The sequence below is a fragment of the Rhinoraja longicauda genome, chromosome 25 (assembly GCF_053455715.1).
Source record: "Rhinoraja longicauda isolate Sanriku21f chromosome 25, sRhiLon1.1, whole genome shotgun sequence".
Classification (NCBI taxonomy): domain Eukaryota; kingdom Metazoa; phylum Chordata; class Chondrichthyes; order Rajiformes; family Arhynchobatidae; genus Rhinoraja; species Rhinoraja longicauda.
Window position 1 is genome coordinate 22,065,907 of NC_135977.1, and position 24,431 is coordinate 22,090,337.

The window sequence follows — 24,431 nt, forward strand, 5'->3', positions numbered from 1 at the left end:
AAAAATACTATTTTTTAAATGGAAATCAGAATAACAAAATAAATTCACAGATGGCATTAATTTCACAAAATGATATTTTTAGAATTTAGTTTTTAAAATATGTGCTGACAAATTATTCAGCAATTGCTCAAGGGCAATTTCTGATTCACATGATGCCCATTTCGAAAAAATGAATTTAAAAATCAACATTTTAAGAAAATGCATTGACCATCGAAAAAGGTAATCACAACTATATGTACTGATCTAGATTGAAAGAAAACTGGAAAAATGCACATGCAGAACTCGCATAAAAATAAAACTCAACATTTTTGTTGGAATATATTTTGTATTCATGTTTGTTAACTCATTGTAATCCACAACATTTGCCACTCTAACATCTGACTTGGGTCTCGAAGCCTGAATGAAGACAATTAGTATTTAGTATTTATGCTGCCTTTAATCTTATCACTCAGATCATTTTACATAATGTTCGACATTTGATCATCTACAATGTATTTTAATAATTTAATAACTCTCCATAGCCAGAAATGGAAATTAAGGGTTCCATCATACAAATATACTCTCTTCCCACACGTAGGCTATCAAGCAATGAATCCATCAATGTCAGCAACAGGATTAAGACTCTAATAACACAATTCAAAAAAGTTAACGAGCTCTCACATTCTTCCTGTCACAATAAATACAAACATTTCTGAAGAAAATCAATTAGAATGTCTAATGCACCCAATACATTAAGGAGTAAAACACTGAACTACAAGTCAATTAGGCTTTTTGTCAGATCCAGGTGTCAGCTAAAGAACTATGGGCACAGTAGGGGAACATATTATCTCCATAGCAAGGCAGGAAAGACATTAGGAATTCCAACACATTTATTTATTGAGAATTATTTGCGGGTTTCTCATGGCATTCCTTCTGAGCTTGTACACAAACTTATTATCATGGGACCATTTAAGTCATGATTTTAAGAACCAAAACATTTATTCGAAAAAATCCACACTGAGCTAGCTATCCTCTGTGTGGCAGATGGAAAATTGCAATCGGCTGAGTTGGAGAACAATTCCTTCAATTAGACATTTTCTTAGCAATCAAAGATGACTTTCTTCCACTCCAGTTCAGTGGACTGCGAGGTAATTGATGAGGCCAACATGTGATTTGAGACCTTTACACAGGCATGGCAGGCGGCATCTGACTGTAGGGCAATCAAGTAGTTTGTGATGTAATGCATTCCTACTTCCATTTAAGTTGATCTTCTACATACTCCCAACACATATCCACAATGTTCTCAGAGCCATCCTGAATGCTTATCCTCCTTGATAAGAAAGTTTAGAGGGATATGGACTAAATGCAGGTAATGGGACTAGCTTAAATGGGACATCTTGGTCAGCATGGATGAGTTGGGCTTTAGGGCCTGTTTACGTGCTGTATGACTCTATTACTATTTTTTTTAGAAATCGTGGGCCAGGAATTCTTAGGATTTCAGGATTTTTCAAAGGCAGCTAGGGATCACTGTTACTTGATTGGTCACACACTTCGTACCAGTGTTAAGGTTCTGATCTTCAAACTAACTTTTCCATCTGTCACACCGAGGATAGCGAGCTCAGTGTGGATTTTTTGGAATAAATGTTTTGGTTCTTAAAATCATGAAATAAATGGTCCCATGATAATATGTTTGTGTACGCTCAGAAGGAATGACATGCAAATAGTCCTCATTAAATAAATGTGTTGGAATTCCTAATGTCTTTCCTTCCTTGCTATGGAGATAATATGTTCTCCTACTGTGCCCATGGTTCTTTAGCTGACACCTGGATTTGATAAAAAGCCCAATTGACTTGTAGTTCAGTGTTTTGTTCCTTGAAGTATTGGGTGCATTAGTCATTCTAATTGATTTTCTTTAGATATGTTTGTATTTATTGTAACAGAAAGAGTATGAGAGCTGGTTAACTTTTTTTAAAGCTAAAAAGCTATACTGAAGGAGATTGTCATTGATGCCTGTCTTGGCTGAGAAGTAGCTTGCAAGATACAGAAGAGACCCATGATTTCTGGGGTACTGGCATGAACAGGTGAATGGGCAATACTGCACAGCAAGTTCAGGATGGTTGTGGAGCATTATCTTGCGAACGTTGAGTGCAAGATTTCCAGGTAAACCATTCTCTCAGTATCTGAAGGCCGAAGAAAACTCATGACCAAAAGGGACAGATAGTGGGTGGAAAGAGATCAAGAGACCCAGCAAATGGCTGACAACCTTGACACAAACAGATTCTTTAGGGATGTTGAGGCCATCTACAATCCAACACCACTATCCAAGGCCCAATCCCACGAAGAAACAAGATTGGAGTGAACAAACCAAGGACAGAGAGGCAGTCAACCTCCACTGGAAGGGCTGTGACTTGATAAAGAGGTGTCCTTGACTCCATCTCACAGCAGCCAAATCAGTCCAGCTTGCCACAACTCTAGATTGACGCTAGAAAGTCCATATCATGCAAAAAAATAATAATAATGTTGGGGGAAGATGGTATGCCTGCTAAGTTAAAAACTCAAGTGAAGAGCTTCAGTTATAATTGCACAATCTCATCATTCACATCTCAGCATAACCGAGAAAAGTCAGTAAACTATTTATTCTACTTTGACTTTTCAATATGCACATGGGTAGGAACAATTTGAACATTATGTATCAATAATACAAAATTGAACATAATTCTTCACCAAATTATATAGATTTCAGTGCGACCTTCCATCTTTTGTCTACTCTGTATCTCTTAAGGGCGGCACGGTGGCACAGCGGTAGAGTTGCTGCCTTACAGCGAACGCAGAGCCGGAGACTCAGGTTCGATCCTGACTACGGGCGCCGTCTGTACGGAGTTTGTACGTTCTTCCCGTGACCTGCGTGGGTTTTCTCCGAGATCTTCGGTTTCCTCCCACACTCCAAAGACGTACAGGTATGTAGGTTAATTGACTGGGTAAATGTAAAAAAATTGTCCTTAGTGTGTGTTGGATAGTGTTAATGTGCGGGGATCGCTGGCCGGCACGAACTTGGTGGGCCGAAGGGCCTGTTTCCGCACTGTATCTCTAAATCTAAATCTAAAAAAAATCTTAAGAAAGCTATGTATGCCTTTTCAACCACTTCCTCAATCAGACCTGTTACTTTCCATTATTAGAGCGCCAATACCCACAGTTCTTTCTGCCCTTGCAGATATTTTCAAATACATTCCTTTACTATATATTGCCTCCTACTACAATGCATCACCCCACAATTCCCTTCATTGAGCTTCACTGTTCTACTGGTCTGTTGCATACGACTGCAAGCAATCACAATCATCTTTTTTGTTATGCAATACTACCATGCTTTACCATTTACCATGCAAATTTAGAAAATGTGTCTTGGGCCCCCCAAGTCCAACCCATAATGTAGATCAAAGAAGCTATGGTCCTAACAGTAATCTGGGGAGTGCCACGATTCATCTTCCAACAGCTCAAAATAATTACTCGTTTTGCCCCTCTGTGGTCTGCAACTTGACCAGCTTCATATCTGAGGTCAGTATCCCTTTTACTGTATCCTTTTTTTAACTATATTCTTGAACTTTGCTAATAAGCTTTCTATGTGACACCTTATCAAAAGCCTTCAGGAAGTTCATGTGAACCACATTAACTGAATTACTCTCAGCATCTCCATCCATAACCTCATCAGAACTCTTAAGTACATTAAATACAAATTGGCCTTCCATGTTGGCTTATCTTAATTTTACTACTTTCCTTCAATGTCTCCAAAAACCATCAAGGTTGAACTAACCACATTCTAGTTCCTGGGCTTTATCTTACTCTTTCTCCAATTAAGAAGTAATGTTTGCCACTCTCCAGTTCTTTGACACCACTCCCTAATCCGAAGAGCCTTGAAAGATCATGATCAATACCCTCACGATTTCCTCCTGCATTTTCCTTCAGTCTGTGCATCCCATCCTGGTGACTTACCCACTTCAAATTCACTTAACTCTTTTAATGCCTCCCTGCAGTCTATTTTTAATGTATCTAGTATCTCAACTATCTCCTTCATCATTATTACTCAGGAACTATTACTTAGTTCCCTGAAGATGTATGCAAAATATTAATCCACCACCTTCAGAGCTTTCATCATCCATGCACAAGTTCCCATTTTTGTCATTAATAAAACCCACTCCTCCACATATTGTTACTATTTATATGTTTTTAAAACTCTTTTGGATTTCCTCCTATATTGGCAGCTAACCATTTTTCATGTTTTCTTTTCCTCTCCTATTTTGGTTTGCACTTTTCAAATTCATTTGGAACCAACCCGATTAACAACCTTATGAGCAACTTTCTTTTGTGTCCTCTACATATCTTTTATAATTCAGGGTGTGCTGGATTTGTCTAGTCTTTCTTTGCTCTTCAGGGGAATGTGCTTCAATGGTTCCTGAAGCATCTCTTCCTCGAAACAGACCACAGTATTGCTACAGTTCTGCCTGCCAATATTTGGTTCCAATTTAACTCTATCAACCCTTCTCTCGCCCCTCTGAAAATGGCTTTCCAACGATTAATTACTTTTACTTTGTATTGCTCCTCTTTTTCAACAGCCAACCTAAATATTATGATGTTATGATTATTATCTCCTAAATGTACCCATACTAAAACTCAGTGCTTTTGGCCCACCTTATTCTTCAGAACCACATCGAGCTATGCCTTCTTCCTTGTTGGATCAGAAACATATTGTTCTTGAAAATTATCCAGTGGACACTTTAAAGCTCTTAAGCTTCTCCCCTTAACAATGTTGTCGACGCAGTTTACATTGGAATATTTGGAGCTCCCTATTATAACTACTTTATGAATGCTAGAAATTTAAAATAAAATGTGAAAATCCTGGAAACACGCAGAAAGTCAGACAATGTTTGCGGAAGGAGAATTAGAGTTAATGCTTCGGTCTTTGACCTGAAACCTATAACTGTTTCTTTTTCCACAAATGCTGTCTATTCATCATTAGTAGAATTTTCTCTTTTAATTTGTAACGTATAATGGTCACAAACTTATCCAAGATGGCTTTTTTTTTTTTAAATCAAAAAAGGGAAGAGTCAAATAGGATGGACATTAATAACAAAGTCAATGAAACTTGAGTTATTTACAAAAGAGTAAAAAAATAGCACCAATATCTTCATCAAAGTAGGCTGAAACGATCGGTCTACCAGGCCAATCCTGTTCATGGCCCTCGGAAAGGAGGAAATGGGGACAATGACTGTCTGAGAGACAATATCCTGATGTTAAATGCTGTCACTGTGAAGTAGATACCAAACAACACTACCTCTGTCAATAGACTTGATGACAATGTGGGGGTTGCCCAAAGATATTGGGGTTGCCTATTATATGTTATTTTTTAATAATGGAAATGCCTCTACAGTACTTCTTTGTAACTCATTGACAAGCATTCTCAAAGTCTCTCAATTTGTGGAAGATGCTCAAGATAACGCTTTGCAACTCCAAGTAGAAAATCTGCAGACAGTTTCGACAAATGAAAATGACTCGGGACCCCAGCAGCCCTTCCAGATGAGACAGAGATTCACGTGCACCTCTTCATTATACCTGCTGTTAGTTAAGAGTTAGATGAATTCTATCAAAATGCTAATCAGAATGTCAGTGGGCACAATGACTCAATGAAAAACACCTGCAATCAAGAATGAGAATAAACCTTGAATGACCAGTTCAGCTCTCCCCTTGTAATTAATCTCATTCTTCGGATTTAGAATAGGACCCATGAACGAGAATCATTGCAGCTGTTCCAAACAGTTGCATCATCAATTTAGTGCAAAATATCACAATCAGATCCTTCGAAAAATTCTAAAAAGAAAACATACTGCAATTCTGCTTCGTGACATTACAACGATAGCAAAAACGTGGATTCCAAATGTCCACTTTCACTATGATAAATAACACTTTCACTTACTTCTGAACTTTGGGATATTTCATTTCTGCAATTGCATTTGTGGAGTCCAGCTGCTTTTCTTTTAAGTGTCGTGGCCACATATTATCCACCCAGTCTACCAAGTCCACCTGAAACAACCGATGAATCTTTTTTTTTAAATCTTACATCAAATATTCGGCATTGCGGACCCAAGAAACTAGTAAAAAATTAAACCTTTAACTTATTAACAGATCACTCCACATAGTTCATTTTATTAGAAAATAGAAACCCAATTAATGCTTAGTAAACGTTTTTCAAAACAATGTTTGTCAAGAAATTTTTCCAGATATTAATTCAAGTTGGAATGAATAGAATGCATTTACTGACTTTAACCTCTGACAAATTAAAACATCCAGTTAATTTGCACAATTGTCAGTTTGCGTTACATTTGAACCCAAACTCAGTTTAGTTACGAAGAAGCCAATAAAGGAGGTTATTTTGTAAATGTTTTTGTCGGCAGAAGAGCTTCCCACAAGCCCACAAGGAATCTATACACCTCTTTCTGCCTCAGTTCAAATTATGACGTCTCTCCGAGTCTACAAGCACTAACCTTGAACTTACGGTATGGACAATTAGTTGTAGCCAATATCAGATAAAAGTCAAATCATAATAATTACCCCTGGCACGTAAATGTTAATATGCAGTAATAATTATTACTTTTCTGTGTTTTAAAAGTTAAACTGTGATTCATCATGTTTTTCACAAATCTCTCAGATAGAAAAGTTAGAAACATTATTCCATTTGCACACAAACCCCATCTTGGTTACATTCCACACATATAAACTTTGGGCGGATTTATCCCAGTAACCTGTCTGCACTTGTGGAGCTGACCATGTCATTACAAATACTACAAAGCTAGATGATAATGTGGGCTGCAAAGGACACACAGAAAGGTTTCAATATATATGGATTGCCGACATAAATGGGCAAGGACATGATGCATGGAATAAAATGTGGAAAAAATTAACTATTTAGTTAATTAACAAAGTTAACTATTTAATAGAATAAATGGAAAGATAGAGCTTTTTTTTTAAATGGTGAGAAATGCTGATGTTCACAGAGACCAAGGTGCCCCTGCCCATGAATCACTAAGTTAATATGAAGCACTGGCAAGTAATTTTAAAGGTAAATAGTACATTGGCATTTATTGTAAAATGACCTTGTTCTAATTATATTGAGCCCTGGTGTAATAGCGGCTAGAAAATTGCATTCACATTACAACTAGCAAAGTTAACCCGCTCTTCTGGAAACTATTAATCTCCCACTCAATATTACTAAAACATGCTGTTTGATTATTACATTGGTTGTCCTGTTTCCTACATTACAACCGTAACAAACAACTTTTAGTTAACTAGTTCCATATAGATTCAAATAATCTACTTTTGTCAGCACAAGAGACAGCAGATGTTGCAATCTTGGGTAAAAACCACATTGGTTAAGGATCTCAGTGAGGCAGGCGAAACAGACAGGTACCAGACACGAAATGTTGTATGTCCGTTTCACTCTACAGATGCTGTTTGATTCACTGAGTTCTCCAGCACTTTGTTTTTTACTGCTTAGTTTTTGTACTGCGTCCCTAATTATGGAGCCCAGGGATCCACATCCTTTATTCATTTTTTTTATCCTGCCCTGTCACTATCAAAGGTTCATGCAAATATAAAACATAGAAACATAGAAAATAGGTGCATGAGTAGGCCATTCGGCCCTTCGAGCCAGCATCGCCATTCACTATGATCATGGCTGATCATCTAAAATCAGTGCCCCGTTCTTGCTTGCTCCCCATATATCTTGATTCTGTTAGCCCTAAGAGCTACATCTAACTCTCTCTTGAAAACATCCAGTGAATTGGCCTCCACTGCTATCCGTGGCAGAGAATTCCACAGATTCACATCTCTCCGGGTGAAAATGTTTTCCCTCATCTCAGTCCTAAATGGCCCACCCCTTATTCATAAACTGTGACCCCTGTTTCTGGGCTCCGCCAACATCGGGAACATTTTTCCTGCATCTAGCCTGCCCAATCCCTTAAGAATTTTAGATGTTTCTAAAAGATCCCGTCTCATCCTTCTAAATTCCAGTGAATATAAGCCTAGTCGATCCATTCTTTCATCATCTGTCAGACCTGCCATCCCGGGAATTAACCTGGTGAACCTATACTGCATTCCCTCAATAGCAAGAATGTCCTTCCTCAAAACAGTCTTATCTTCACATCGGCACGACCAAGCGTAGACTAGGCAACCATTTCGCCAAACACTTGCACTCTGATGGTCAAGGGTCTCCTGGTTTCTAAACATTTTTAAGTCCCCATCCCATTTCCATACTGATCTTTCTGTCCTGGCCTCCTCTGTCGCCAAAGCAAGGCCACACTCAAACTGGAAAAACTGCACGAATAGCTTACAGTATGAACATTGAATTCTCCAATTTTAGATAATCTTCTGCTCCATCCCTTTTTTCCTCCCCTGAGCCCCACCGTACACATTTCCCCCCTTCCCCCTCTCTCCCATCCCGTTCCACCCTCCATTGGCTTCACAATTCATACCTCTTCTCTCCTTATCTCACACTTTTGTCTTTCCATCCCTGGCACTTGTCCAACCATCTTCGAATCAACCTTCCGCCCAACCCCCAACTGTAACTTGCCAGACTTTGTCTTACCCCCACTTCCCTTCAAGCTTTCTCCTCCCCACACCATAACCAGTGAGAAAAGGGGCCTTGACCCAAAATGTCACCTATTCATGTTCTCCTGAGATGCTGTCTGGCCTGTTGAGTTATTCCAGCACTTTGTGTCTTTTCCCTTAAACCAGCATCTGCAGTTCCTCATGTCTCCATACAACGGTTCCTCTGTTATTACATTTCTTTTATAAACATGCTATTTAGTGTATATTGGCTTGCCAATTTCTCATTTAAAATTGATCATTTTATGCATCTCACCATTAGATTTCATGACCTGCCCTTTCCACCAGCCTATTCAAGTCTAATACTTATCTCACTGATTCACACATTTAAGTTTCATGTCATCTACACATTTGCAAATTTTGAAAAAATGCTAACTTTCATTTCAAAAATTAATTTAAACAAATTTAAAGTACTTACAAAAGGAAGCAATTGGATTTCTTAGAAATATTTTAGAAACTAGTGAAAAAGCATGGAGTTAAAATATAATTGACATTATTGATTGATAATTCTTGATATATTGTCAGTGAATTTCTTCAACTTATAGAATTAACATTCTTCATGCACCTTCTAAAAAAATAAGATCACACAAACTACATTAGTGCATGGAGACTTTATGTTGTTAAAACAATACTAGTTATAACATTTCTGTAAAGAAAGATTGTCTTCCGAAAGATAAAAGGGGGCAAGAGTCATCAAACAATAATCAGCTTCAGATCCTATTAAAATATAGGTTTGTCACAAATATAACTTCCTTACCACATCAGGCCGCTTGACCAGGTTCTCAAGTTTTGTGTGACTGAATTCCAGGCTGATGACATTGTAGAGCTTCTCCCTTTCAACCTCTGGTGTTTCGTAGTATTTGACCCACTGTGACATGCTCATTTCAATCCCCTTCTGTGTATTCACATCCATGACATCGACGATACGACGACTCCCTGAATCACATACAAATAATCATCTCTATTGACTTCAATTCAATTTTTGAACACTCATGATTTATCATTGCTATAATAAACCTATAAACACAATTACTATTTAGTAATGCAAACAGAAATCTCAGTAATACAAGAATGGAACTAGGAGATATGCCCCTCAAAGGTATTCTGTCATCGGTAAGATTGCAACTGATTTTGCATTTCAAGTTCACTTTCCAGTCTAATCCTAAAGTAAATCAATTTTCTTCATCTTCAAAAATATACTCGGGAGCCAAACAACCACAGAATACTGAGATAGAGCATTCCAAAGATCTGCAACCATTTGAGCAAAGAAATCTCATCTCAGTACTGACTGCCTCCTCATCAGACCATGTTCTAGATTCACCATCTTCATCAAACAGTATCTACCCTGTCATCCATCACATCTCATTTCACTCTTCCAATTTCCATTAAATGTCTGCTTGTATATAGAATGCCCACAAACCAAAACCCACCATAACCCAGGAAAATTAAATCTATGATGCACACACACATGGCAAGTAAATTCTTCTTTCAATAGAGACCAAACCTACACACCAAATAAGGTCTCACAAAAGCCCTGTACAATTTAAACATGACAACTTTACTTGCGTACTCCCTAGCAAAAAAAAAGGATAACAGAACATTTGTCTTCCCGATCACTTGTTGCACTGCATATTTATTTTCTCTGCCCATGAACTAGCATATTAGATCTTCCTGCACACCATTCTTTCACTCAAATCCTAACAATATGATCCAATTATTTCTATCCTGTTTTCTGTCTCTTCACCATTATTCTAATCTTGTGAACGTTACTCCAACCACCTGGGTCTTTTTTTTTTTTTTAAAGGATTTTTTTTTAAAGTAGTTGCTGGAAATCAAAAAAAAAAACAGAAAATGGTGGAAGTACACAGCAGGTCAGGCTGCATCTGTGGGAAGAACTACAGATTCAACAATTCAGGTTGGAGACTCTTTGTCAGAACTGTAAAGGAGATATAAGCAGCTAGTAAATCCTCAGAGATGCCAGGGAGGGGAATGTCTCAAACTGGGTAAAACCGGTGACCATGAAGATAAACTGTAAACAAGGTCATCTGATCAATGTGTGACTGAAGTAATTAGAGGGGTGTAAACCTCGACAAAATAATGTGGTAATTGCAAAATGTAGAGCAGGAGGACAAGTCCAACAGGTCAGGCTAGACATATCATCAACTCCCAAAGAGGAGAAAAAGGAAAAAAAGCAAATACTACAAATCGATGACTGAAAAATCTAGTTACCTAAAGTCATCCATCTATAATACTAGCTCAGATTTTTTCCCCTTTCCTTTATTTTCTGGGAGTGGAGGACATGGGTAGAATGACCTACTGGTCTTATCTTCCTTCTCTAAATTTTGCAACGCCCACATTCCTTTGCCTATGTCACCTGTCAGTAGTGGGAGGCCAGGTAAATACAGCTCACTTTGAAAGCCAATGTTCTATTTGAGGTGCAAGAAATGTAGCTGGGACAATGCTGAATGATGCGATTTCCATTTAGCTATCAACCTGGCAAGCAGCTAATTCAATATTAGGAATGCAGAATCAGGTCTTCTTTCCAAACTCTGCAATTGGTATTTCACTGAAAACATAATGAAAATACTGTATATAATACTCCAATGTCCCTTTGCTTGTCTGACACTTTCATATCGCACTCCCGCATTAGTGACAATGATGAGATGGAGTATCTTGCAACATGCTCAAAGCAGGTTTTATTTTTTAAATGAAGCTGCAAGACATGGAACAATAATTGATCCATTATAATGAGCATTTACACCAGTACAAAAAGTTGATTTTGTTTTTCACTTCCTGAGTGTAATTGTACCTTTTTGGCATATGGATCAGCCATCTAATTGTCTTTACACGTCTGCTCAATTCAATAAGCATAAGTTTATGATGCAGCCAGCTACTCGCTGAAATGCACAATGTATTTTCAGTAATTGAAAACAATTTCATTCTTCATGACATTTACTCCACCAGATAATTTAGTTTGAGAGAATGTAAAGGCACAAACATTAAACATCTTTTAGTTAGATCTGAAATTACTTCCTATTTAACTGCAATTGTTGTGTTGCTATTTTTATAACTTAGAAAGGAATAAAAGAAAAATAGTACTGAGCATGTTGAACATTAGTCACCAGGATTAAAAAAAGCATTTGGCGTGTAAATCCAAATCTTCGCAAAACCCAATAGCTGTTTGGAGGGTGATCAGAATTAAATATAACTAACACCTAATAAAATTAAACATTAAAAAAGTTATATTAGAAAATTTAATTATCCACTTGAGAATACAATTTATGAGTAAGACTTTCCTAACATTTGGTAGATTAAAACCATATTAACATTCATTTAAACTGCTTATTGTAAAAACTTCACAGAACTGCAACTCCACCTACAACCTTGATATTGCAAAAGATAAAAGTTTACTTTCTAAAATCTTTGCACTCTACCGAAATGAACAGCCTAAAATTTGTCCTATGAAACAAAGAAGCAAATAAATTGTATGACTGCAAATTATAGCTATAATAGATGGAAAAAATCATTAAATAACATCAAAAATAAAAGCGAGACACTCGACATCTGTGGAACATTTGCTGCGTACTTCCTGTCAAAGTGCTTACTCACTTGAATATTTCTAGTCTCATTTTTTTGATAAACACAAATCTTGGCAAAACTATAAACAACTCTTGAATATATCATGACAGGTCCATTATGAAACAACCTTTTGTTGCACTGCCCAAAATGCTTATATCTTGGAGACAGAAAAATAGGTGCAGAAACACTTAGCAAAGCTGAATATGTGATATGTAGCAGAGTAACAAAACATATCTCTGTAGATAGGTAGTCTAGGTAGAGAGATAATTAAAATTAATCAGGATTTCAAGAAAGAAAGCCGATGAGCAATTAGAATAAAGGGTCGTGTAACCAGCGCAATATGGTTCAGAGATACACTCAGCCAGTTGAAGACAAGTTCTGAGGGAACAGCTGGGCTGACATCCATTGCACTGAAAGTATAGTTTTTAAAACAAAAGAAAAATACCCCAAGAGGTGGTGGATACACCAATTTGAAGATATAATATCTACCACTATTTTTATCTGGCTGCCAGTGTGTGGTTCATAAATCTGCAAGTTATATGGTTCACAAAAATGAGGCATCAATTTAATGGCTGCATTTGAGTTATGTTAATCCAGTCACCACTTACTGTTGTATTCAAGAGCTCAATTATGAATTTCCCTATCCGCAATCAGAATTAGATTTTCAAACGTTGCTATAAATGCAAACATTCGGGGTTGATATATATTTATCAACTATAGGATTTATCAACTGTACACGATATACTTCAAGAAGGGAAAGCCGAGGAATCTGCCTTCATTGGCGGAATGGTAGTGGAGAGGGTCAACACCTGCGTGTTTCAGGGTGCAGATCTCTGATCTGTCCTGGGCCCAGCACATTCATGCAATCACAAAGGAAACACACTAATGCCTCAACTTCACGATTGAAGAGATTTAGGCAAGCTGGGAAAGATTTAATAGGAACCTAAGGGGTAACTTTTTATGGAACAAACTGTCAGAGGGGGTAGTTGAAGCAGGCACTAAAATATCATTTAAAAGACATTCGGTCAGATACATGGACAGGAAATGTTTAGAGGGATATGGGCCAAACATAGGCAGGTGGGACTTGGAGATGGGGCATCTTGGTTGGCATGAGCAAGCTGGACCAAAGAGGTTGTTTCCATGCTCTATGTCTCAATTAAGCACGTCTCCAAATACTCCATCGAACTTCTATCACACTGGTTGCGTCACAGCCTAGTTCAGTAATTCATGCCATCATATCCAAGGAGGCTGCAGAAAGTGCTGGACACTTCCCAGATCATCATGGGAACTAATTTCCTCACCATGGAAGAGATCTACAGGTGCTGCCTCAAGGCGGCAAAAATATCAAAGACCTTCACCACCCCGGCCATGCTCTCTTCGCACTGCTATCGGGAAGAAAGCACAGGAGCCTGAGAATTGTTACCACCAGGTTCAAGGACAACTTGTTCCCATCAACCATCCGCCACTTGAACTACCCTGCGCAACACAAACCACTACCCTCCCTCAGGACCAAAGTACTACAGTGTACTTCTATGGTTGCTCTATGCACTCTGGTTTTTGCACCACCATGATCTAATGAACTGATCATTCTTTGAATGCTTATTTCTAATGTGTCTATAAAGCTGCAGCAAACAAAAGTTTAATGGTTCCTGTTAATTTCCAATGGATATGACAAAACACTGTTTCTAATCTAGTCTCAAAAGCTCAGAGGATGATAGAAAAAGGGAAATGCTGTAATTTTGAAGATGGCCACAAGAGGTCAATGAATAACTAGGAATAACCAGAAGGCAGTTGCACAAACACACCTCAACCATATTTCTTCACCACATCCATGTTGAAAGCTTAAGGCCAAATGCTTTTGATTTGAATCAAAACGCCTAGAATATTAGGATTTTATAAGATACTTTATATACTTTTATTAGTATTATTATATACTTTTTAAAATCCCTACTGTGATTATTGCAACATTTATATTCTATTCTCAAATAGATGGCACCTAAAGTCTGTTGTGTACTGACAGTGTGGTCTACCATCTTACAGTCCTATCTTACACTCTTATACATCATATAATACATTCTTATACTCTTATACATCACATAATACATTATACAATTTATTTTGCATACAGTTCGGTGACAGCATTTATTGCATCGTATGGGAGGTGCATTCCTAATCTCGTTGTACCCCTGTACTATGACAATAAAGATATATTGTATTGTATTGTATGCATGCGTAATGTATCCTTAACATGCTTAATATTGTACAACTCTATGGATTAGTATTGAAAGGTTGACATGGACATGGTGAGCTGTATCCCTGCGCAGGATTACACTACAAACTAGCTTTACTCTAATGCTTTGTTGGGATAGTCAGGCATTGAAGTTATGGTGAATGATTTGCTTTTTCTCAGTTAGACACAATGTATGCTTGAAGTCACGCTTAGGAAGCTCAACTTTAACATCAACAAAAACCGCAAACCAACCAAGTTTTATCTAAATCAAATTTACAAATCACTCAGAACTTTATAAGGAATAAATAAATTCCCAAAACATCTTTAATAGACTGCAGTATGTTAATAATAGTTTATCCAGTCCAGCTTTGTTGTGTACACATCTGTAATAAAGCTATTAAAGCAATTACAAAATTATTTTATTTTCCACTTATTTATGGAGGAGTATGTTGAAAGAGTATGCAGTATTCATCAAGTCAAGAATGTTTTATTGTCATATGTTCCGAAACACTGAAATTCTGCAGCAGCACAACAGGTATGTAAACAAGCGGAGTATGTTGGGAAAAAAAAAGTAGCTTTCAAAAACACTCACAATTTATATACTTTAAACAGCTTTTAATGTCATGCAGCAATTCTTACTTCTTTTGCTTTGAACATTGTAAAGGATTGATTTTCTGATGTAGTTAAAAAGACTTTAAGTCTTGCTATTTGTCAGATCTGTAATGTTTAAATTTGGTTTCTAAAGGCTGCAGCATGAAACAAATACATTGTGAATTAGGAACCATATCTCTATAGTCAAGTGTTTATTTGCTTAGGAGCATCATGAAACTATAAAGGTACAATAGTTGGGGTTTAAGGGTTAAGCACAGAAAAGGCTTTGGGATAAAAAATATTTCCTATGCCCCATTTGCTTCAGTATAAACAATAGGAGCTGACAATATCAACAAATGATTCTTCTTCAGAGAGCAGTGGTATGGAATAACTAAACTTTTATTGGAGGCAACTCATACAGCAGTTCTGTTGCTCAAATTCCAATCCACTAAAGCCTTTGTGTGCCACAGCATTGATTGTCAACACGAACCTCCCCACCTGCATGATAATCGGAGAACCATTCAATTTGACCTTGAGAAGCATAATTTGATTATATAAACCAAATGACCCACATTACATGGCTGCAAATTTCTCACAGATCAATCAGAAAATGAAGCTACAAAAACGTATCATAAATAGGGACAGATAAATTGAAGTCCTTCGACCACAGCTGCATGAACTTGTTAAAGAAAAAAAAATGTTTAAACAAAAGTGGCTTCTGGAAGATTATACATTGAGTTCATAATACCTCAAGTTTTCATACACATAAAATTGAAGAAAGTTCTCAGATCTTTGCCAATTGTATAAAACAATTATATTTGTGTATGTTGTAGATTATATAGAACTCAGCAAACCGTGAAACTTAAACATACATCCTCACAGCTATAACATTTGAGTAAATGCTACACAGCTTAACTACAGGGACAAAAAAATAAAATAACACATGGTAGAAATCACAGAAGTTGATTAGTGTGAAAAATGTGGAATTCAGAATGGAAAAGCTGCTGAAATCTAAGATTCTGGATGATATTTTCCCCCCCTTTCTTTATTACAAGATAAAGTATGAAGTAAGGAACCAATGACTGTACTCAAATTGTATGGAACATTATCCAGTTCTACATCAAAAAATATTTTCCCATGATGCTTAAGAACATGAACACTTCCTGGTTTAGCCAATAATGCAGATGGGGACTTAGTTACATTGCATTCCAAAACTAATCTCCTGAAGAACTGGTGTGACCAGAAGGCAGGACAACGCTGTAATAAGATGCTTCAGGCAGGAATCCTAAAATAAATTTGCTCTTAACTGATCTTTGCAGTAGTTAAAAGGGTGATGTATTCTTCTTGCCCTCTTTCACAACAGGAGTGGGCGGGTTAACAGAAATATCTGAACATAAAAAATTGGTTATTTTGAGGATGTAAATTTTGCAGACATTTTGCAGACAAGGGAACTAACTTAGCATGGGAATTTTAAAGCAAAGAGGCGAACATCTGCCAAAAACCATGGATGGCTGTGTGGAATTGGAAACATCCAAATCTTCTTTGGATTCCTCTAATGCAGAGTTCATTCCTTCTGAAATAAAGTAACTAAAACAGCATAGTGTGCTCCATATCTAATCTCACCAATACCCTGTTTAGTGGTAGCAAGACTTCCCTTCTTTTATACGTAATCCCTATTTTATTGAGACCAACATTCAATCCGTCAAACAACATGCACCTTGATTGTTTTTCGTAAATTCAGCTGATAGTATACCATGGAATTGTTCTACAATGCTTCTTTGAAATTTAAACTTTAGGAATGACCATCTAAACTGATGGTGGACACTTTACTAACTTCCTAATTAATTGTTGCACTGCATGAGAACTTGTTACTAATACAAGGACAAGTCTGAATCTGGAATGAGCTGCCAGAAGAAGCAATTTAATTGAATATAATGACATTTGGACAGATATATGGGTAAGAAGGGTTGACAAGGCTATGGGTCGTATGTAGGCAAATGGGAATTGCCCGATACACCTACTTGGTTGGCATGGACAAGGTGGGCCAAAAGGTCCATTTCCGTGCTGTACAGTTCCATGACTCTCTATGGCTCAGTGACATCCAGATCCCTTTGTACTAAAGCAATCTGCATTTTCCCTGTATTTGAACAATATTCCACTTGTCTATTCTCCCTATTACATTTACCTATGCTTATGTTCCAAAACATGTTGCCCCACTTATCCTGCTCACAACTTGCTTTACCAACTACGTAACATCAGCAAATCTGCTCAAAGTACAGATGGTCCCTTCATCCAATTCATTAACAGAGATTGTAAATAATTCAGGTTCCAGCACTAATTCCTGAGACACCCTGTGGTATAACCAAGCCAACAGATCACATGTGTAGGAAGGAACTACAGATGCTGGTTTACACCGAAGAAAGACACAAAATGCTGGAGTAACTCAGCGGGACAGGCAGCATCTCTTGGAGAGAAGGAATGGGTGATGTTTTGAGTCGATCCAATCGGCCCATCAAGTCTACTCCACCAAAGCCACTTTGGTTTACGACCGCCGAACCCTCCTGTTGATCCGACCCTCCGTCGTCGACTTCTTCAGTCCAGGTCCCGGACAAAGTTTCTTCCAGCGATCGCTCCTCGATCAACTCCCGGTAGATGTGCGGGCCCAGCCTTACATCCACCGCCGCACGCACCGCGCTAGGAGGCGGGGTAAACGCGCGGGAACATTCGAAAATTTATAAAACCTCGCTCGCGCTCATCCAACAGCGGCCTACCTCGCCCAGCGCTGCGAAGTCGGACCTGGTCGACCTTACTGCTCCATCCACCGGCGCTCCCTCGAGCTCAGGTATGCCGCTCTTCGACCGATCATCCCGGTCCCTGGACTGCCGGCCCGTGGGCTCCCAGCAAGGCCATCTGTGAAGCGCAGCGGCATGGTCTCCCTGAACCTCCGCCCGCTGGCGTGGGAGCCACTACCAGACCGAAGCTCACCTGCTGTCCCTGCTGTCCCTGCTAAAGTGGCCCTGATCAACGCAAGATCCCTACAGAACAAGACCTTCATCCTCAACGACTTCTTCACCACCCGTGGATTGGACTTCTTACTGCTCACAGAATCCTGGCTTAACCCTGGTGAGCTTGCTCCACTCGTGGAACTCTGTCCTGATGACTGTAAGTTCTTCACCTCGCCTAGGCTCTCCGGACGCGGTGGGGGCTTAGCCACTGTGTTTAAGAAACATTTCAACTGCCGCCTCCTGAACGCTGATAATTTCTCCAGTTTCGAGGTGCAACTAATTAAAGTAGGCCTAGCCTATCCCCTCTTAATTGTTCTTGTGTATCGCCCACCAAAAATGCATTTGCTGATCTGATTTCTAGCATTTTGCCCAAATTTGACCGGATCATGATTCTTGGTGACTTTAATATTCATGTTTGCTGTCCCACTAAGCCTCTTGTGAGTGAATTTATGCACCTGGTTGAGTCCTTCAATCTGACTCTTCACACCACGGGACCCACTCACAAGTTAGGCCATACTCTCGACCTAGTGTTATCGTCCGGATTCCCAATCAACAACATTGAAACTACTGAAGCCTGTCTATCGGACCACAGCGCTATCATTTTTGACGCATCTCTGCCTTTATCTCCCGCAAAATCTCATCTCCCTGTTCGCTACTCCCGCGACATAAATTCATTGACTGCCAGTAAATTCTCCGAGGCTCTCACAGCTGCCCCCAACATCTGCACTATTGAGGCCTCTCCCCCCCATCTCAGCACTGAAGATCTCGCCTCTTTATTTAATATCACTTGCTCTTCCATCCTGGATTCTATCGCTCCCCTTAAAATGAAAAAGCCTAAGCCCAAAGGTCGGCCGTGGCTCAATGACACTACCAAAGCCCTAAGAAGGGAGTGCAGAAAATCAGAAAGGAGGTGGAAATGTGACAAGCTTCAAATTTCCTTCGAAATTCTGAGAAACAATCTTCTTAAATACCAGGAAGCAGTAAAGTCTGCTAGAGCACAATACTTCTCCGACCTTATTTCCAAAAACTCTCATAACTCCAAGGTCCTATTTAGAACAATTACCTCTGTCATATGTCCCGCCCTCAGTACCAGCTTAGTTGGGTCCCCTGCTAAGTGCGAAGAATTCGCTAAATTTTTCACCAACAAAGTTGAGAACATTAGAATGAACATTTCCCCTCCCACCCGTGACCTAGCTGTCTCACTAGTCTGTTCATCTAAATTGGACTGCTTCCAACCGGTCACTCTATCCTCCCTTGCAAAGCTTGTCTCCGCTATGAAACCTGCAACCTGCCCCCTTGATCCTGCCCCCACTGCCCTTCTGAAGGATGTCATTGCAATAGCCGGTCCCAGCATCCTCTCTATTATCAACAGTTCTCTGGCCACTGGCACTGTTCCAACCAGTTTCAAGCACGCGGTGGTCCAGCCCCTACTGAAAAAACCTAACCTAGACCCCACCTTGCCTAGCAACTACAGACCCATTTCCAAACTGCCATTCCTGTCAAAAGTCCTTGAAAAGGCAATTCTAAACCAATTAGTGCCCTACCTGCACCAATACATCATCCTGGAAAGTTTCCAGTCAGGTTTCAGAGCCCACCACAGCACAGAGTCTGCCTTGTTGAAGGTACACAACGACCTGCTTCTCGCCATCGACACCGGCGACTGTGCAATCCTGCTCCTTCTCGACCTCAGCGCAGCGTTCGATAGTGGACCACACCATCCTTATTGACCGTTTCCGGTACGCGGTTGGCATTGATGGCACTGCCCTGAGCTGGTTCGCTTCGTACCTCAAAGATAGGAGTTTCACCATCAACATAGGCAGTTATTCCTCTGCTCCAGCTAGCCTCTCCTGCGGAGTTCCACAAGGCTCCATCCTAGGCCCCATTCTCTTCTCTCTATACATGCTCCCCCTTGGCCAAATCATTCAAAGGCACGGCATTTCTTTCCACTGCTATGCCGATAACACTCAGCTTTACCTCCCCCTGAAACCCAACAACCAGTCAAATTTAAACAGCCTCTTACACTGCCTTGAGGACATAAAATGTTGGATGGCACAGAACTTCCTCCAATTAAATGAGAGCAAGTCTGAGGTCATCCTATTCGGCCCCCCCGACTCCGTCAAATCGATAACAGGCAGTCTTGGAAGTCTATCCTGCCTAGTCAAACCGCATGTCAAAAACCTCGGCATGATATTTGACTCTGCATTAAAATTTGATAAGCAAGTCAACGCTGTGGTAAAAGCCAGCTTCTTCCAACTTCGAACCATAGCTAAAATCAAACCTTTCCTCCAATTCGACGACAGAAAAAAATCATTCACGCTTTCATTTCCTCGCGCCTAGACTACTGCAACTCCCTATACACTGGGATTAGCCAATCTTCCCTGTCCCGCCTGCAACTGGTCCAAAACGCCACAGCGAGACTCCTGACGGGTACCCATAAAAGGGACCACATCACCCCGATTCTGGCCTCTCTCCACTGGCTCCCTGTACGGTACAGAATCAACTTCAAGCTCCTCCTATTCACGTATAAAGCCCTAAATGGACATTCCCCCCCCTACATCGAAAATCTTCTAACCCCCCTCACTAACTCCAGGTCCCTCAGGTCGGCCGACTTGGGGCTACTCACTATCCCGCGGTCTAGGCTTAAGCTCAGGGGTGACCGCGCTTTTGCGGTTGCAGCTCCTAGACTGTGGAACAGCATCCCTCTCCCCATCAGAACTGCCCCCTCCATCGACTCCTTTAAGTCCAGGCTCAAAACCTATTTCTACTCCCTAGCGTTTGAGGCTCATTGAGGAGGCGCTGTGAACTGTTTGCGTGCTACTGTACGTTTCATTTTTTTTCCTTAGTACCTAATCAGATGTACAGCACTTTGGTCAACGTGGGTTGTTTTTAAATGTGCTATAGAAATAAAATTGACTTGACTTGACTTGACCATTCAATCATGGCTGATCTATCTCCCTCTCAACCCCATTCTCTTGTCTTCTCCCCATAACCACTGACACACTCATTAATTAAGAATCTGTCAATCTCCACCTTAAAAATATCCATTGGCTTGGCCTCCACAGCCATCTGCGGCAATGAATTCCACAGATTCACAACCTTCTGACAAAAGAAATTCCTCATCATCTTTCTAAAGATACGTCCTTTTATTCTGAGGCGATGGCCTCTGGTTCTAGACTCTCCCCCTATCATATCATATCATATCATATCATATCATATATATACAGCCGGAAACAGGCCTTTTCGGCCCACCAAGTCCGTGCCGCCCAGCGATCCCCGTACACTAACACTATCCTACACCCACTAGGGACAATTTTTACATTTACCCAGCCAATTAACCTACATACCTGTACGTCTTTGGAGTGTGGGAGGAAACCGAAGATCTCGGAGAAAACCCACGCAGGTCACGGGGAGAACGTACAAACTCCTTACAGTGCAGCACCCGTAGTCAGGATCGAACCTGAGTCTCCGGCGCTGCATTCGCTGTAAAGCAGCAGTGTGAAATGAGAAAAAAAAAGGTTCTCACACAGGCATTTGTTTTTACAAAGATCTCCACATAAGTAATTCTACATGTATCGCGCCTCTAGTTCAAACATTGAGGCCCAAAAGTTGGTATAATCTTTAGTACAGATTCCAAATAATTGTGATGCCCAAAATATATTTTCTTAGATTTTGGTACTCGTGAAAAGCAATGTAGCTGATAATCTGTTAATAGTTTATCAATTGCATTGCTATTGGTGATTCATGTATCATTCGATGAGGCCTGCAGTCAGATTCAATTCTTCTATAAAAGTGCTCTAAAATACTTTTAGCAGGGAAAATTGTGTTAAGTTATGGGAGTTGTGGGAAAAACTCTCTGAATGAAAATAAGGGAAGCAGAAAGATGTGCAAAAATTAGTGATGGGTGCAAGGGAACTTTGTATCAAATTAGTGAAATAAAGCTTACAGGAGGAATGAATTGTCATCTTTCAGTTGCTTGACATGACTGTGCTTGCACCAGGAACAATTAAGGTCATCAGGGTAAAACATGCTTATGTTGGTAAATATTACTGCCAACTTCTGCCTATCCTTAACAAGTGATTGTCCTATCCTTTTACAAGTTTCCATCTCACATTTAATTGATGTTTTTGGAAATCATTTCCATGTCAGTCAAAAGTTGAACCCGGAAATATAGCAAAATGCAAGTCTTTAATCAGCTTGGCTCAGTTTATGACACTTGCTTCTGAGAAGAGTACACTACCCATATGAAACCAGTTTAATAATCTAATCTAACAGCAAAGGTCAGTGACACTGTAGAAAGTTCATCCTTCATAAAATATGCTAAGTTAGTTTTTATACAGCTACATCAGGTAGATGTTAAATATTCATTGACACCAATTTTAAATGAAATTTCTCTTGCCATGGTCACTATTTCCTTCTCAAAACTACAAGGAGCTAATTATTTATACAATTTGGCTAGTGCATTTTTGTTTTCATTAAGCTATGGACCTGTTAGATAGTTCTCCACCTCACTGAAAATAGTTATGTTTAGTTTAGAAATACTGCATGGAAACAGACTTTTCAGCCCAACGTGTCCACACTAACCATTGAACAATTCATACTACTGTAGTTCGATGTTATCCCATTTTCACATCCACTCCCAAAACACTACGGGATGTACTTTCCAATAAATTCTCAGTATTTCCTCTTTTGTATCCTTTCTTATCACATGATCTATGTTATGAGATCAATACTTCACTTCCACGCGACTTATTTTATTCTTATCTCCACCCACTCTGTTTAATTGAGCTTGAGTCATTCTCATCTATTACGAAAGACCATTATTAATAAACTGGGCCATTCTTCCACCTTTTCATAGTTTTCTGTTTTACCTAAAAGTCAGCCTTTCAAAACTGAAATCCCAATCTATATCTATACTCCAGCATTTTGTGTCTATCTCCAATCTATATCATGTTCTTGTGTGGCTATATTTATTTCTATTTAAGCTCCGTTCATCTATTTTGCTCTGAATGTTCAGGTGCAGAGCCCCAATTTTATCCTTTTATTACTTTTGTAATTTCTAGCCTTATCTACTGATATACTCTTAGATTTACACATGGATTTTTTTTTGTGGATGCATATTTAGTTGGATTATAAGATTACAAAGCGAGAAAATGGTTGAGACCAATTTATAAAATAAATTGAACAATATATCTGATAAATTACATGGCAGCTGTTTCTAGCAGATTGATATCTTAGCAACTGAATTAGTTTTATGCAAGATCTTAGTCTTTGACCAGCTGCTTGCTTTATTTATACTTGAACTGATTAGTCTGTTTCGTCATTTGAGCTAATGAGGAAATTATGATGTTTATCTCATTGTGTCAGACAATAGACTATAATAAGCCTAATGGATTTAAAGAATGTAAGGAGATATCGACATAATATGATGTAATCCTAATTATTAATACATTTTGACCACAGGTAAAATAAGGAAAAACACCTTTCTAAATGCAAACAGAGTGAAGGTGCCTAGCAAACAATTGTATCTTTCTGCAAAGATAGACACAGAATGCTGGAGTATCTCAGCAGGTCAGGCAGCACCTCTGGAGAAAATAGATTGGTGATGTTTCTGGTCGTGACCCTTCGCAGAATCTATCCATTTTCTCCAGAGATGCTACCTGACCCACTTCATTACTCCAGCATTTTCCATCTTTCTTTGATGTAAACCAGCATCTACGGTTCATTTCTATTACATTGTATTTTTATGCATCATTAATGTAGATGAAAATGTACCCTGAACAATAAATATAATTCAGTGAGTGAGATGGAGCAGGCAAACTTTACTATCCCACGTGGAAGGTATATTTGGACCATGGGCAATAAGTGGATAGAAGCGTCACCAGTTGGTCTCCAGATCAGGGTCAAAGGTTGAGCAACTAAAAGTAGTGCTGAAAAGTCAATGACTGAGCCATTGATAAAACAGATCTTCATTGATCTTTAGACGTGAAATGTAAAGCCAACTCATGATCCACAAACAGACATACTCCACCAGGTATTTATTCGCAAAATGCTGGAGTAACTCAGCAGGTCAGGCAGTATCTCAGGAGAGAAGGAATGGGTGACGTTTCGGGTCGAGACCCTTCTTCAGACTGATCTTGGGACATATTCCACCAGTTCATTGTGAAAAAATTAAATGGACTTATTTTTCTTTGAGGAGTTTTACTTGGTTACTTTTAACGTTGTACAGACACTCCCCAACACTGAGACAGTTAATACTCTCAGTGAGTCATTTCAGGCTGGGGAGGGCAATTCCAATTTATGTAAAATCTGATTTATGTAAGGGTTCATGGAACGTAATCCATATGCAAGTTGGGGAGTGCCTGTAAACTACAAATGAGGTACATAGATTATGTGCC

The 24,431-nt window shown here is 39.2% G+C and overlaps 1 protein-coding gene across 10 annotated transcripts in view; it reads right to left on the reverse strand.

Annotated features, from left to right (window-relative positions):
* Positions 1–24,431, reverse strand: part of kdm2bb (lysine (K)-specific demethylase 2Bb) — a 179,125-nt gene that overhangs the window by 108,528 nt on the left and 46,166 nt on the right. For all 10 annotated transcript variants that reach the window (XM_078421646.1, XM_078421645.1, XM_078421647.1 and 7 more), the window contains 2 exons: positions 9,389–9,567; positions 5,945–6,051 (listed from right to left, as the gene is read on the reverse strand). In XM_078421646.1, the coding sequence (XP_078277772.1) occupies positions 5,945–6,051; positions 9,389–9,567 (286 nt within the window). The remainder of the gene's footprint in view (positions 1–5,944; positions 6,052–9,388; positions 9,568–24,431) is intronic.